Below are 17,200 nucleotides of genomic sequence, written 5' to 3'. Positions count from 1 at the left end.
CTGAACCAAAGGTATGAGTTAAGAAGTAAAAACTTGTAAACTTACTTATCACATATTTACATTGGTAATCAAATGTGCTTTTTCTAAAGACAAGGATTTTGTGAGAATAAAAAAACTCCATCTATATTCACATGTATTGCTCTCTGGTCACTGCATTACTTCTGCTCATAGCAGGACTCAGGGGACAGGGTCAGAAATGCAAGATAAACAGGAAGCTGGGCCTGTGGTGCTGGATGAAGCCTGAGTGGGGGTAGTTGGCATGTGTGGGGAGGCCTCATGAAACTGCTCAGACATGGCTGACTGAGAAAACTGCCTTACCCATGGGTGTTTCTGTCAGGAAGGAGTGAGGATGGAACTTTCTGGAAAAGGTCACATGATAAAGATCAACAAATAAGTAGCAGCTCAGGAGTGGAGTCTTAGGTAGCTGGCTGTAAGAATAATTTGACAGCTAGTAGGATGCATACTTTATTACTCCCTAACCCTTGCAATCCCGTCTTTTTCCTCTTTTACTTTTTGGGTTTGAGTGTTGAAAGCCTAACTCCTTCATTTGATTTTTACAGAAGCTTTAGGCAACTAGGGATTCTAATTTCCCAACATAGCTGATTATGGGTGACCATCCCCAAATACTGGACATGGGGGATTAGGAGGCATAAAACATCTCCTTTTAGCCTGAAGCGCTTTCCTAAAATATCTGTCTCTACATATTGCCCCTGCTCCTTCTTTTTTTTCATTTTTACCTAATGGCTTTTAGGTGATAAAATCTGTGTGCAATTCGATGAAAGCTTCAGGGAGGCCAGACAGAGACTTCAATTCTTAAAAGAACAAACAAAATGGCAAAGTCCCTCTTGTAGATCACAAAGTGAGAGAAAAAAAAACTGGCCAGGAAACTAATCATTCAGCCAGAGGTGCCCATTCAATATCCATTTTCACTCTCCTTACTCCCGCAATGCAGGAAACACAGATTCAACCCCTGGGTCGGGAAGATCCCCTGGAGGAGGGCATGGCAACCCACTCCAGTATTCTTGTCTGGAAAATCCTATGGACAGAGGAGCCTTGCTGGCTACAGCCCATTGGGTCATAAAGAGCTGGACATGGCTGAGCAACAAAGCAACTCTTAGAGATTGGTGCTGGATGGCTAAACCTGTTACAATCAGTTTTTAAATAAGGTTTATGGAGGTCAGGAAATCAAAATTCCCCAAAGTATAGAGTTTGGGTGAAAAACATCAACCGAAGATCACCAAAAGGTAATTAAAAAAAAAAAAAAAAAGACCAGAAGCACTGACTTCGAATACCTCCCATCCTATCACTCCCTCCCCTTTATCGTTTTTTCCCCTGCTACTGGATCTATGGCAGTCAGACTAGTTTCCGCCCCCCCACCCCCACTTTGGCAGAATCTAATCTATGAGGAAATTTTTTAATTGGAGGATGTTGTGTTGATTTCTGTTGTATATAAACATAAATCAGCCATAAGTATACATATATTCTCTCCCTCTTGAGTCTCCCACCACCCACACCCCATCCCTCTAGGCCATCACAGAGCACCGGCTGAGCTCCCTGTGATATACAGCAACTTCCCACTGTCTATTTTACACATGGTAGTGTATATATGTCAACGCTACTCTCTCAGCTTGTCTCACCCTCTCCTTACCCTCTGTTTCCACGTGTCCATTCTCTACTTCTGCATCTTTATTCCTGCCCTGCAAATAGGAGAAGGCAATGGCACCCCACTCCAGTACTCTTGCCTGGAGAATTCCATAGACGGAGGAGCCTGGTAGGCTACAGTCCATGGGGTCGCTAAGAGTCGGACACGACTGAGCGACTTCACTTTCACTTTTTTACTTTCATGCATTGGAGAAGGAAATGGCAACCCACTCCAGTATTCTTGCCTGGAGAATCCCAGGGACAGAGGAGCCTGTTGGGCTGCCATCTATGGGGTCGCACAGAGTTGGACACAACTGAAGCGACTTAGCAGCAGCAGCAAATAGGTTCATCAGTGTGGTCAGACCGTTTCTAACTTCCATCATCCTGCCACTATGTCCCCCTCTATCACCATCATTTTATTACCCTTCTCAGACATTCTGACTGTTGTTTGGCCTTTTGTCTGTGTTCTTGCCTTTAGGTTGTTTTCAAGGATTCATAGCTTTAACTTTACCACTTTGACTGCTGTGGGTGTCTTGCAAAATGAAAATTATTACAAAAGGAGTTCCTGGAACCAGACACCTCCAGCCATGGATCTAGAACCTCAGTCCTAAAATAACTGTGATTCTCAGTTTATGCCTTTTACACCATTTTAACAGATATTCTCATGCTCACTATATGTTTTGTGGTCGCCTCTCCCCCATCCGTGTCATTGATGAGCCTATGGGGAAAATCAGGCCTCTGTTTACAATCCTCATAGACTGGACTCTTACAACGATAGAATGTGCTAGAGAACAGACTTGTGGTTGCTGGCTGATGGGGGGGAAGGGATGAACTGGGAGTATGGGAACAGCAGATGCTAACTATTATGTATAGAATGGATAAACAACAAGGTCCTACCTTTTAGCACAGGGAACTATATTCAATATCCTATGCCAAACTATAATGGAAAGGAATAGGAAAAAGTATATATATATATATGTATGTATGTATGTATGTATGTATATATATGTGAAAGTGAAAGTGAAGACGCTCAGTTGTGTCCGACTCTTTGTGACCCCATGGACTATAGCCTGCCAGACTCCTCCACCCATGGGATTTTCCAGGCAAGAGTAGTGGAGTGGGGTGCCATTGCCTTCTCCAATATATACACACATACATAGATGAGTCACTTTGTTGTACAGAAGAAATTAACACAACACTGTAAATCAACTATACTTCAATTAAAATTTTTAAATAATCATAAAACATAGACTGTAGCAATTTGTGAAGGAAACAGTATCTGCATTAACAAACTAGATACAGATGGAAGGACATGACTGAGCAACTGAGCACAGGAAGGCAGTCCTTCTGTGCAAACCTAGCACATAGCTAGAACTTGAACCTCAACTTGAAATTTCTATAACTGCCTTTCATCTTTTATTTTCCCCTTTATCATCCAGATGGTTGAAGGTCATTTCTGTTGCATTAGGGTCTGCTTAGAGTTTTAGACAGACATAGTCCCATCTCACGGTCTCAATGTATGGATGAATAAGATGTCTTAAAATAATCACACAGGTCAAGAAAGTGAACCAGGAGCCAGCCAGCTCCTCCCCTGACTCAGGACATTTCTCCTAACTTCACCTATCATACCAGAGTACTCCTTGCCAGCACCATTTTTTCCCCTGTTTTATATACCCTGCATGGTTTGATTTCATTTTGTTTCAGTGTCTTTACATGGCTTTCAGGGATACACAGCCTCAATATAAACACCATGAGGGGGTATGACCAGCTCAACAACTAAAATCTAGCAGCATATTCTAGGAAAATGCAGTGTCTTAAATTTAGATAGCAGAGAAGACCAGTAGCCTGGCACCTCTTACTTTTTAGCCAGAATCCATCTTTTATTAACACACTATCAGTTCCTACCACTCCTTTTTCTTTTTTCCTGCCTCCTTATTGTATGTTTGCTGGTCACCTTTGTTGCATTAGTTATTTCACTGAAGCTGTGGGTAGCCTTAAGCCCCAATTCTCAACTATGGTTTTATATGATAATAGACTCTAGAAACATTTTCTAGAAATAAGCAATGGGATAAATATTGGAGGTGGACCAGGAACCAGCAAAACCTCCCTTCTTAGCCATCTCCTCTCTCCTAACTTCCATCTTTCTTCCACTGACTCTCCCCTTTACCATCCATGTTTGTTGATCATTTATTTTGTGTTAATGTCTTTTGAGAGGTTTTAAGAAAGTCAGTCTCAACTTTCCCACCTTGAAGGCTGTGATTCACCAGCCTAAGGAGGAGATCTAACCAGAGGTAATGAATGGGTGAAATGCTTTAAAATAATGGGATAATCTCTTGAATCCAAATGTTATTATCTTTCCATTTCTGTGTCTTTGGTTTCTATTTGCTTTGTCAGTAATTGAGAAAGATGTGTTAAATCTCCAGTTTGATTCTTAAAAGTAAATTCAGTACTATTGGTTTCAGTCAGGTCCGACTCTTTGCGACCCCATGGACTATACAGTCTATGGAATTCTGCAGGCCGGAATACTGGAGTGGGTAGCCTTTCCCTTCTCCAGGGGATCTTTCCCAACCCAGGGATCAAACCCAGATCTCCCACATTGCAGGCAGATTCTTTAGCAACTGAGCTACAAGGAAAGCCCAAGAATACTGGAGTGGGTAACCTATCCCTTCTCCAGTGGATCTTCCTGACCTAGGAATTGACCAGGGTCTCCTGCATTGCAGGTGGATTCTTTATGAACTGAGCTATCAAAGAAGACCTTGGTTTTAAATATAATAATAATAATAATAATGGGATAGGAGAAGTAGAAGCAGGAGAGCTAGCCCCTGCCCCTCAGTCCATACTTCTCTCCTAACATCCATCTTCATACATTTACCCCCACTCTTTCACTGATTCCATTTTCCTTTTTGGATGTTGTATCATCACCTCTGCTGTGTGTCTTTACATTGGTTTGGGGAGATCTTTAGCCTGCCTTTAGTGTTACAAGTGTCATAACCATAAAAATCCAAAGATTATTATGGGATGCTGCAATGCCATCAAATGGGAGAGGAGGAGAAAGACCAGAATCCAACCAAAACTGCCCTTTAAACAGACCCTCACTCTGAATTGCCATCAGCCTTCTCTTTCTTTCCTCCTTTCCCCTCCTGTGTGTTAGATGTCAGCTCTGCTGCATTAGTGTATGTCTGAAGAGGCTATAGAAAGAATCAAGCTTTAATTTTTACAATCCTGTGAATTGTCAGTGGCATTTGAATCATGTAATTTAACAATAGTTGATACCAAAAGAAAATTCTTTAAAAAAAAAAATGTGTTAGAAATAGACGGACAATCAACTCCTGCCTTTAGCCAGAACAGCTTTCTTTAAATCCCCTTCTCTACCATTTGCCTGATTTCTCTTTTTCCCTTTTATGTCCTTGATAATTGTTAGTTAGCTCTGCTGCATTCGTGTTTTTTTCAGAGGGATTAGGGAAAATCCAGCCTTGATTATCTCAACCTTGAGAACTGTGACTCACTGCATCTAAATGCTGGGCACCGGGGCAACATTCAAGCTGTAGAATCTGATAAGAGATCACAAACAAACTGTACACAAATAGGACAGAGGCAGAGTTAGGACCAGGAGCCAGCCTACTTTTGCCCTTTAGCAGTAAGATCTCTCCTTTCATCTTCCTAAAAATCTATTACCTCCTTTTTTTGTTTGTTTTTTATATTATTTTGTTTTATTTTTGGCTGCACTGTGTGGCTTGCGGGATCTTAGTTCCTGGGCCAGGGATCAAACCCATGCCCCTTTGCAGTGGAAGCACAGAGTATTAACCACTGGACCACCAGGGGAAGTCCCTCTCCTTTCTTTTTCTACCACACTTCTCTCTCCATTTTGTCCATGGGGCTGTGTTAGGCTTTCTGCCCATGTGGATGGGTTTCAGCCCTCAGGAAAGTTGGCAGATGAACAAGCCAGTTGAGGTGACCTTCCCCTGGGTTGATTGGTGCTGCTGAGGATGCATTCCAGGCTATTCCAGTCTGAGAAGTGCCAGAACATAATCCCAGTTATGTGTGTCATAAAACATGGGCTGACTGAGAAACTTCTAGGTCCTCAGTGATATGGTTGCTGTGAGGTAGAAACATGAGTGCAGAGTGTTCTTATGGAGATACTTCCAAATTACAGTATGTTTAACAGGGAGGAAGACAGCCAAGCGGGAATACGTGGGGCCTATGTGGCAGAGCAGAGTAAGTGGAGGTGATCGGTGAGATAAATTTAAGTTGGACCCCTCTTTTTAGTGTCTCTGCTGAGAAAAAGGTAGTGAGGTAAAATGTTTCTGGGGGGTGCTGTGGTGAGTAACAAGACTGAAGTGCTGGCTCTTATGCCTTAAGGCAGATGTGAGATTCCTGGGATCCTTTCTCTCGCCCTTCCTGTTGTTAATCCTGTGTTGCCATTTTAATATGCTATAGTATGAAGGAAATGGAAGTGTGAGGCTCATCCAAAGTATAAATGGCACAGAAAATACTATTTCCTAGGGCAGACTATGGCCATTGACCCTGGGGACCAAGATGGTGGCAGAAGCTTTCTTAATCCTTTTCTTTCAAAGAAAGGGGCTCCCTCTTTCAGGCCAACACAAGAACCCCCACCAGCAGACAGATGGACAGTTGCTCAATGCTCTTGTGTAATACTTTTTAACTGGCAAATATGGTTTGGTACAGCAAATGACTTAAAGCCATTTGTTGAAGTTTTGTCCTCGGCTCTCTATTTATATGTATGTTTAGTGGGTAAGAGTTGGGAGTTGGATAATAGTTAGGCTTAAGCCCCATCTGGAGCTTCTGTGAGCCTTTACACACAAGCAAGCCTTTCTGCTGATTGTTGTGCAAAGGGGAACAAATGGGAGAGATCATTGAGTCTTTGTTTATTTCAGGAAGGAGACCTTTGGGAGAAAACTCATCCTAACAAATTAATGTTCATTTTAAAAATATCTTGTGATCATTGGAAAGGAGGAATAGTTCTCAGTGATGCAAACTCTTTGGCTCATATCCCACATATGAAAGGAAGAAGAATGGGGTCAAGAGTAATAACTGAAAACGCTGCTTCACTAAAATATTTTCTATGATTGCCTTGTTGCCCATAACTAAAGAAACATAGAATTAAAAGAAGCAGGCATCAGGATGGTAGCTAGAGAGGCATACAAGAGCAGGGCTTCTGGGTATTGGTTGCATTCATGTGTTCAGGTTGTGAAAATTCATCAGCCTATACTTAAAGATGTGTGCAATTTTCTATATGATTATTAAACTTCAATGGAAACTTAGAATGCAAAAATAAAAGACAACTTTTGAGAACTAGTAGGGATTTAAGTAATATAGTGTACGCATTTATCAACATTATATCATTGAGTGGTATATTTAAGATTTGTGCGTTTTATTGGACATAAATTTTATCAAAAGAGAGAAAGAAAGGGGGGTTTCCCTGGTGGTTCAGTGGTTAAGACTTTGCCTTCCACTACAGGGGATGCAGGTTCAGTCCTGATTGGGGAACTAAGATCTCACATGGGTTGGGCCCAAAAAACCAAAATGTAAAAAATGAAAGCAATATTGTAACAAATTCAATAAAGACTTTAAAAAGAAAGCCTTTATTTTTTTCAATTTTTTAAATAAGTTTATTTATTTTAATTGGAGGTTAATTACTTTACAATATTGTATTGGTTTTGCCATACATCAACATGAAAACTTTAAAAAAAGAAGAAGCAGAAGAAGGAAGGAAAAGAAGGATGACAACTTCAAGTGCTGAACTCTAGTTAATGACCTACATGCTGAAGTCTTTGGTATGAAGTATTCTAACATCTGAAACTTTCTTTGAAAAGCATCCAAAAAATGAAATGGACTGATGGATGGAGAGAAAAATGTTAATTGTGAAATCTGAAGTGACTACTTCATTTTCACTGTATAATTCTTTCAACTTTATTTTTGAAACAATTTTACATGTAAATGTTGGGGAGGAGAATCTAAAGGAAGGGGAAAGAATTCTTTAAATTTATTTATGAATATAAATATTGGCTCCAACCTACGGAGGACCTAAGGGCATCAAAAGCAACTAGCAAGAGACAGTTATCCAGCAGAAATAGCAGGAACTCCTGGGAGAAGTGTCTCAGAAAATAGTAATGCCCAGTGGAACTGGTGATACCCAGGTGAAGATGGCATGATAGGAACATGAAGAGATTCCTTCAGGAGGCTTAGGTGGCAGAGACAACAGAGAGAGACCAGAACAAAAGAAGAAGAAAATGGTGGCTGCTATGAAGTAGATGTCAAAGCTCATTCATGGACTCATGTGAGACATACCCTAGGGGTTGTGCCATCACATACAACCAAGCTGTCAGTTTCACTCTTTGGCATTTTTGTAAATTACAAATGTTGAAATTACTCATCATTCAAATCTGAAAAGCAATCTGTTGTATTTGGCATGTTAGCTAGGGCCAACTTTTTAAACAGTTTCCAGTTATATGAATCATTGTATTTGTATTCATTGAAGAAATATTAAAATATATAGGTAAATGAAAGAAATAAAAACATTCACTTAAAACTGACTCTGATGTTTGTCCTTTCAGCCACTACACCAAATAAAAACACGGGCACTAAAATGGAAGGATGTATATTTTCTCCATCATGCCTGTAGTTTCAGAGTGCCCTAAGAATTAGTCTGTATCAGGGGTTGTTTGTTTGTTGCAATTTTGGTTTTTGTTGAGATATAATTGACATGTAACCATGTGTCCGGGTTTTTTTTTTTTTTTATTGCTAAAGAAGGATCTTGGGAAAGGAACTTTCATTTCTTCCTTAGCATTGTAACAGATACAATGAGTAAGAATGCATGACCTCTCACAATCACAATTCTCTCTCAATCTCTTTCTAGGGTTTTACTGATATTTTGCTAGAAAGAGTCATGCATGGGGGAGCCAACATTACAGGATTCCAGATTGTCAACAACGAAAACCCTATGGTTCAGCAGTTCATTCAGCGCTGGGTGAGGCTGGATGAAAGGGAATTTCCTGAAGCCAAGAATGCACCACTAAAGGTAATGTTCCACAGCATGTAGAAACCTTAGGCCAGCTTTCCAGAGCATCTTAGTATGGCCTTTGTATATTTATGGCTATCCAGTGATCAAGTGGTTGTCCCTCAGAAGTGTTTCAGGGATACTAAAACACAACTGCAGGTGATGCTCCTGCATTGGAAAACTAAATTCACAAATAAAGAAGCTATTGAGAAGGAGTTCTTTTAAACCCAGTGTTTGAAAATGGTAACTTAATTTTTTAATGAATTTCATTTTTAATATGCTTATAACTTACAATTTTAAAAGAACCTAAATTGGACAAAGGGTAGGGGCAGTGGGAATAGGTAAGGAAAATTGATAGTCTGAAATGGAAAATTAGATTTTACATTATTGATGTGATTGCTTTGTGTTAATAAGTTTCATGAATCTCAGAACACCCAAGTGAATTAGGTTCTAGTACAGAGTATGTGTTGCCCATGCGTATATTGAATGGAAATATTTTCCTGCCTACAAAAGTGTCTTTAAATAATTAGATTACCTAAGTTGCTCGTTTTCATGAAATCAAGATAAGAACATTAAAAGCAGAAAGTTATGCTTAAAGTGCACATTTTTCACTCGTGTTCCCCTATGGCTAGAAATCCTATTATTTTAAAATCAGGAATTAAAACAGATAAATGGGGGAAAGTTATTCATGTTACACAAAGGATGTTTCCAATGAATTTTAAGTAACCCATTCCCTTAGTGCATTGATTTAAGCATGAAACAGACTTTAAATTCTTCCTTCCTGATACAGTGAACACATGTATGTACCATGACTGTGGGATCCTTGTGATCTAGATGAGGAATCAAAGTAGAGCCAAGGTTCAAGGCCCTTCCCTAAAAAAAGAAAGGGGAGAGGACATTTCCTGTCTTATGGTTTCGAGATGCTCATCCTCACATCTTTCCTCCCTGGAAAGAATACAATAAAGAGGAACAATGGGCACATAGACAGGAAAGAGATACATTCTGAATCACCCATGCAGGACCACCCTGTATGGGTCACATCAACATAATACAAGTGCGACCTTACCTGGTGCAATTGATATATTCTAGAAAAGTTGTAAGTTATAAGTTAAACACCTTTTTAAAAAAATAATTTAAGCCATGCAGTAGTTAAGTGGTCCTCTGATTATAGTGATTACTTCATACATGCCAGATTTTTCCAGTGGCCTCATATGTTTCAGTAAATATGGCCACAATTCCTATGATGAATCGTTTGTAGTCAAATCTCTTCTTTAAGATGATGACTTTATTTTTTTATTGAGGTACGACTGACATGTGACATTGTATTAGTTTTAAGTACACAACATAATGATTTGATATATGTATATATTGCAAAATGATCACCACAATAAGTTAACATTACCACCACAGTTACAGTTTTTTCTCATGATGAGAACTTTTAAAATCTATTCTCCTCGCAACTTTCAAAAATATTTACAAGGCAATATTATTAACTATAGTCACCATGATATGCATTACAGTCCCAGAACTTATCAGTCTTATAACTGGAAGTTTATACATTTTGACCATCTTCATTCATTTTTCCCTGTTCCCCAGCCCTCACCTCTGTTCTCTGTTTCTAATGAGTTCATTTTGGGGGAGGATGCACATATAAGTGAGATCATATAGTATTTGTCTTTCTCTGACTTATTCCACTTAGCATAATGCCATCTGCCTATCAAAAATTGTAGGATTTCTTTCTTTTGATGGATTACTGAGTAATACTGCATTGTGTTCTGTGCACGCATGTATATGTTTACTGAAACATAGTTGACGTATGAGTATATATGTGTATGGTATGTATCACTTTCTTTCCTTACCCATTCACCATTTGATGATTTGATGGACACAGGTTTGTTACGTGTGCTCACTGTTGTGAATACTGCTGCAGTGAACATGGGGGATGTGGATATTTCTTTGAGACAGTGATTTTATTTCCTTCAGATATATGCCCAAGAGTGGACTTGCTAGATCATATGGCAGCTCTATTTTGAAGTTTTTGAGGAACCTCCATATTGTTTTCCACAGTGACTAGGCCAGTTTATGTTGCTGTCAGCAGCGCATGAGGGTTCCCTTCACATCCTCACCAGTACTTACTGTTGTCTCTTTGACAACAGCCATTTTCATAGGTATGAGGTAATATCTCCCTGTGGTTTTGATTTGCATTTCTTTAATGAGTCAAATCTTTTTATGGGCTAAATCTGCCCATATATCTAGGTGAGCTTATACAAACATATTGTGATATAAGTGCCAAATCCACTGTTTTGCCATCCTTAGATTTAGCAGGCAATAGGTAGAAGGAAACAATTCATTTAGTCAATATTTTAGGGGTATCTACAATGTGTCAGACACTATATTAGGCACAAAAAAAATGGACAAGAGTAAAAGTCTGAAAAGGGTACTAAAGAGTCGTTTATGCCTGTTTAGAAGCTGTAGAAGTTCTACAAAAGGAAAAGAAGACAATCTCAGCTCTGGATTATCCGTTGGTAACTCATAATATGTATGATGCAAAATTATCAAAATTTACTGAGAACTGTTCAGGCTTATAAGCAAAACCCTTCAAATAACTTAGGAAAATGGAATATTTCAATAGATGGTTACAACTTTCAGATTACTTTGACTTGCAGTACCCATTATGGAACCTTGCTCTACATCAGTCAGACAAAAAGTCTGCTTTAGAAAATGATGGACAATATATTTGATTAGGAAATAAAATTGTCTAGAAATTAAAATTCTGATGCTTAATTTAGTCTATATTTTATGATCATTTCCTTTGGGGGCTTTTTTTAGATACTCACACATTAGTAAGTAGAAGCCGAAAAAGTAGAAAATTAAATAGCTATTTTGGCATGGCTTGGAGAGGACTATAGAAAGATTGCTGGCAATTTATGCAGTCAGCTGGAAAAAAAATCACTGCCATGTTGGCTGTATGTAGTGTGCAGATTGTTTTTTTCATGAAAGAACATATGTCCCTTGTTACTGTCATAATTGATATAAGAAAAGTAACATGAGAAAAGTCAGAAAAGTAAGTTGATAGTTGTAAAGATGACAATGTATTCACTCACAATTGTATAGGGACATACTATATAGACAGACAATTCCCTCTAGGGCATTTTTAGTTTCATTTTTTAAAAAAATCAGGAGTTCTATATTCTACCAGTGTTTGTCACCCCTGCAAAACAGGGGCCAGCTTATTTTAATCATACTTTGTTGATTCAGTTAATGAAAAGGCATCCACCATGTCAACTACAGATAATCAAATTCCTTGTGTTAAATGACTGGCCTCATCCTTAGTAGAGCATATCAGTACAGTTTATCCAAGGAATAGACAGTAACTGTTCTTGAAACTGTTCTTGCTTGGAAAAGGTAGCATCATGAAGCATTGCCTATGAATTGTCAACATTATCAGATTTAAAACTCAATAACAATTGTAATTTTATACCATCGAAAACCAGCTTTAGATTTCGCTACCCTCCCCCCACCCCACCGCCTCCCCCAGGAAACAAAAACTGATTTATTGCTGGCCAGAAGTCCCAGTTCACCAGAAACATGGTCCAGACAGAAATGATTAATGTTTCCCTCCAAATTAATTTCAAGCTGTCTAACTTAGCTATTTCCATTTTCCCCTAAGTAAACACCAGATCTGAATTTTCTATTAGAAACAGCAATAACCCAACCTTGCTTTAGGATATGCTATTTCCTCTCCAATCTACATATGCCATCCTTTAACTTCCCACATATTTCACTCTCTATAAAGGACCTGGCCTTTTTAGTAGTCACTCACTCAATACAAAACACAGCATTGAGAACAAGAGAGCGATTCCCTTGAGCCATTGATCTCAATAATCCTAACCTGTGTGCACATGAGGTAAGCTGCATCATTCTAGAATGGATCAAAGTCAGGCTTTCCCAGAGAGATCCGTTGATTCAAATAATTAAGAGGGTGAATTCATAGAACAAGAGTTGGAAATGAATGAAAATAAGGAACGAGGCAAATTTGGAGAGCCTCATCTGTCATGATATCTTGTTTTCCATACGTCTATTTCAGTACACATCTGCACTGACGCACGATGCAATACTGGTCATAGCAGAAGCTTTCCGCTACTTGAGGAGGCAGCGAGTGGATGTGTCCCGGAGAGGCAGTGCTGGAGACTGCTTAGCAAACCCTGCTGTGCCCTGGAGTCAAGGAATTGATATTGAGCGAGCTCTGAAAATGGTAATGCCCACAATGGGTAATTGGGGTGGGAGTACCTTAAGTGAAAGTGAAAGTCATTGAGTTGTGTCCAACTCTTTGCAACCCTATGGACTATAGCCCACCAGGCTCCTCTTCCTTGGAATTCTCCAGGCCATGGAGTGGGTTGCCAGTCCCTTCTCCAGGGGATCTTCCCAACCCAGGGATCGACCCCAGGTCTCCTGCATTGCACGTGGATTCTTTACCATCTGGGCCACCAGGGAAGCTGGGGGTACCTTGTAAAGACCCAAAAGGCCCTCAATCCTGAGAAAAGACACCCTAAAAGGAAGAGGATCAGAGTCTATAGACTGTTCAAAGTATACATAAAGATAACCATCTATATTTATTCATCAAAATCTAGGCCTCTAAAACTAGAAGGTTCTTCCTTGAAGCTTAAGAAATGGTATCAGTAAATTTAGGGCAAATGAATATTTTGTTCTGTACTATGGTGTGGAGAGTAAATCAAGCTCAATATCCTTGAAAGTTGCAGATTGAACATGAAAATGGCTTTCCAAAAACTCAGACTTTCCAGAAAATGACATTACTTAGGGGGACTGGGGTATTCTCTAGGAACCTCCTAACTTCAAGGTAGACGTTACTGGCATCCTGACTTATCAGCCAATTATTATCCTGGATGGACTGTGGAATAGAGCCAGTGTGATAGTGTTTCTATTGTCAAAAAGAACCTGTAATACTATATTCTACAAGGTGAGAGGCAGGAATATGATCCCTTTTTACGCCTACTTAAGAGACTTTTCCCCAGTGCCTTAGAGAAAAATCCTAAAGAAAAGTACAAGGACTCAATGGCTAGACAGTCAAATAGGTCATTTGTTTTTAGTAGTTACTGGGTGGGAGAGCATTTCAGGCTTTGAACAGTATCCTTTGAACAGATTCCATTATTCACACTAGGAGGAGCATCACCCATTCAGTGCAGCTTTCCAAGCAAAAGATCTTTCCTGAATATTTTGCATTATGCTACATATGCCTGCTTGCATTAAAATGAGCCTTCAGCAGTACAAGACTCTCTTATTTCTCCTTCTTTAATTATCCTGATGTTTGGAATATCCAAATCAACAATGATAAGAGAATTCTGTGCACAACCCAGCAACGAAGAGCCTGTAATGGCCTCATAACATATATCATTTTGTGTAGCTGGCTCTCTTACTGCTGCCTTCAATTTGCCAAGTTGGAAGCATTCCATCAAAAAGGGTTAGTAGCCCCTGTGTGTCTCTCCAAGAAAGAGATATGACTCATTCTCCCATCATGCAGATTTTTATGTCATTATGTCAGTTCCCTAACAAATGCCCTGAGTGTAGTTTTATGGAGGTAGCACTGCACAATTTTTGAAGAGCAGTTAATTAAATTCAACCTTCGTAGCTGTTACAAGATTTGTATTGTCAGGTGAAACATAATGATGAGTGAAATATAAAACTCCCTTGGAGTGAATCAAAAGGAGTTTTCATCAACAAAAACCTCAAGGGGCAAGTGCCAGCATCTCCAATTGACTCCCCATTCATGACACAAATGACTCTCTTCCCCCAATACAAAACTAGCTACCAGAATGAAGGATGAAAAATGAATTTGGCAAGACAAAAATTAGATTGATCATATTATGGCACAAATTGTTTCTGGATGTCTGACTCACTGATAAAGCTCAAGCTGTAAGCCAGGTAAGTAACCTTCCTCCCCAAGCCCTCATGATCAAACACTCAACAGGAAGGATGTTTTTCCTCTTTCTATAGGCCAGCCTATGGCTTCAGAGGGGCTTGAGAGTATCAGCTTCTTCCCAAAGTACCTGTTACCTTGTGACAAATGATTGGTTTTCAGAGGAATACTAGAGAGGATGGCCTAAAGCACTAAAGACTTGACTGTACTAAAAGAAATTCCATTTTATTTAAGTTAATTAAAAGTGAGAATGCATGATGTAAAAGCATCCCTCATTGTGACTAGCACATAGTTGTTACTCAATCAATCATTCTCTTCCTTCAAAGAAATCTGGCAAACACAATCATTGCCTGACAGAGGCTCTGAAGGGGCCTGTTTTAATGAATAAATAATCACACCATTCATTTAACAAATATTTACTGAGTACCAACGACTATGTATCAGGCTCCAAGTTAATATGCAAACATGAAATAATATGAGGGAACTCATATTTAAATTGCTAATATGTAAAGAAGTGCTTTTGAAAACCTTACAGCCACTTGCAGATCGGGTAATGATTATCCTTACAGTCTACCAACAGTGCAAAGATTAGCCTCAGCGTGATCTACTGAAATATGTCACAATTCTAAGTCATTGAAAATTGTCCACTGGTTCAGTAAGCATTTATTGAACCTCTGCTTTATCCCAGGCTCTGGATTCGTTGCCAAGAACACAGAAAAAGAATCCCTTTCCATCTTTAGATGCTCCCAGTCTAGCAGGGGAGGCGGAAATACATAGATGATTTAAATGTTATGGTGAAGTTCCACATGGAGTGCTAAGGGAACCCAGAGGAGAAGCACCTAATATAGCCTGAGGTGCAGGGTGGAGAGGATTGGGAAACTGTCACTGACATTCATAGCCTTAAAAATAGACTTCTCTCAGAGTGGTAGTCCAATTTGACTTGTGCTCACCAAAAGTTCTAATCAGTCTAGGCTGTTGTCCAGTTTGCAGATCATGCTCAGATAGGCTGAATCTTTAGAAATATACAATTCTTAATGAGACTGGAAGCCTTTGCTATTTTCAGCAATGAAGGATTTCCTTAATACGTTCCTCTGCCAGTGTCTCTACCCTACCTATCTCCTCTCCCAGAGTTCAATGCTCAAAATAGAGTGTAAAGAACCCTTCATGCATCACAGACTCATCCCTCGTGCATACATCAGACCCATCCCTCAACAAAGAATCTTTTCTTTAACCAGAAGCATGATGTCACCTTCTCTGCAAGCCTAAGCTGACAGTAGTGCTTAGGTTTGTTGGGTCAGTAGGACAATTGTCATGTCTTCAGGAAGTCACATGGGGGCATTTCTCCTTCAACAGATATTCCAAGGTCTCCTATAGGTGGTGAACAAGGCCCCTCCCTTTAAAAGGATGCTCACTGCTATTTGCTGTCAATTTTCTCTTCTGCCGCACAAGCCTATTACCACTTCTGACCTGCTTAACAAACAGCTTGTCATTTTGCTACAAGTGATGAAAAGTATTCCATCCTTTCATCGTGGGAGAATAAGACAGATTCTTTTTCTCTGAAGCAAATTCCTTGACCCATACTCACCAGATGAGTAATTCAAGTGGGTAACAATAATGCCATATTTAGAGGTCTTTCATCCAGTGTCCTTGAACTGTAAAAAATAGGTAAGGAAATATCTCCACCCATTAGAGGTAGCCTCTTATTAGTTCATAATATGGGACCCGGACCAAGGAAAAATCATGCTATCCACGCCTCTGTATTTGGCATCCCAACCAGATGTTCAGGCTATTCCAGCACCTCTGTTTTCTGTAGCATTCAATACTCCTGATTCCCTTAACTTAACAAATTCTATCAGTCTACAGATTATCCCTCCATGACCTAGCTCTCCATACCTGTCTGTAGCTAGGAATAGGTTAAATAAGAGGAAAAACTCAGTCCTGTTACAATGGTAGCTGGTAAATGTGCAAACCCCTCAAGAATTAGAAACAAAACTCATTTTGATTAATAATAATAATTATTATCAATAGAGCTAACATGTATTGCAATGCTCAGCACATGCCAGACACTGATCTAAACATGACATATGGATAGCTCATTTAACCTCCCAACAACTCAGTGGGATAGATACCATGAGGCTTTCCCATTTTACAGATTAGTACACTGAAGTTCAAAAGCATTAAGGAACATCCCCAAGGTCATACAGTTAGTAAGTGATGAAGTTATGGTATGAATCCAGGAACTTCAGAGCCCATGTGACTGAAATCAGTTTATGTTCAGACACCGAGAATACTAAGATAAGACAGTCACAGTCCCCAAGGAACTCACAGTCCAGAGGGACACATTATCCTAGTTAAGAAAACTCTTTGGGATACTCTTTTCAGAAAAGACTGATGGTAGAAATTTCAAGTCCTTGAAAAAGTAGTAGCAGGGCGCTTACTGTATCATAAAAGAAACTGCTTGTCAAAAGAAAAAAATCAGTATCATATATTAACATATATATGTGGAATCAAGAAAAATGATTTGGATATCTTATTTGTGAAGCAGAAATAAAGACACAGATGTAGAGAACAAATATATGGAGACCAAGGGGGAAAGGGGTGATGGT

The 17,200-nt window shown here is 39.4% G+C and overlaps 1 protein-coding gene across 1 annotated transcript in view; it reads left to right on the top strand.

Moving 5' to 3' along the window:
- The window catches only part of GRIA3 (glutamate ionotropic receptor AMPA type subunit 3), a 301,606-nt gene that overhangs the window by 204,638 nt on the left and 79,768 nt on the right, over positions 1-17,200 (top strand). Inside the window, exons 6-7 of the mRNA XM_052662894.1 lie at positions 8,519-8,680; positions 12,747-12,914. Coding sequence (XP_052518854.1) covers positions 8,519-8,680; positions 12,747-12,914 — 330 coding nt within the window. The remainder of the gene's footprint in view (positions 1-8,518; positions 8,681-12,746; positions 12,915-17,200) is intronic.

This window comes from Budorcas taxicolor, chromosome X (genome assembly GCF_023091745.1).
Source record: "Budorcas taxicolor isolate Tak-1 chromosome X, Takin1.1, whole genome shotgun sequence".
NCBI lineage: Eukaryota > Metazoa > Chordata > Mammalia > Artiodactyla > Bovidae > Budorcas > Budorcas taxicolor.
The sequence above is the reverse complement of the archived record's forward strand: the minus strand, read 5'-3'. Positions and strand labels throughout refer to the sequence as shown.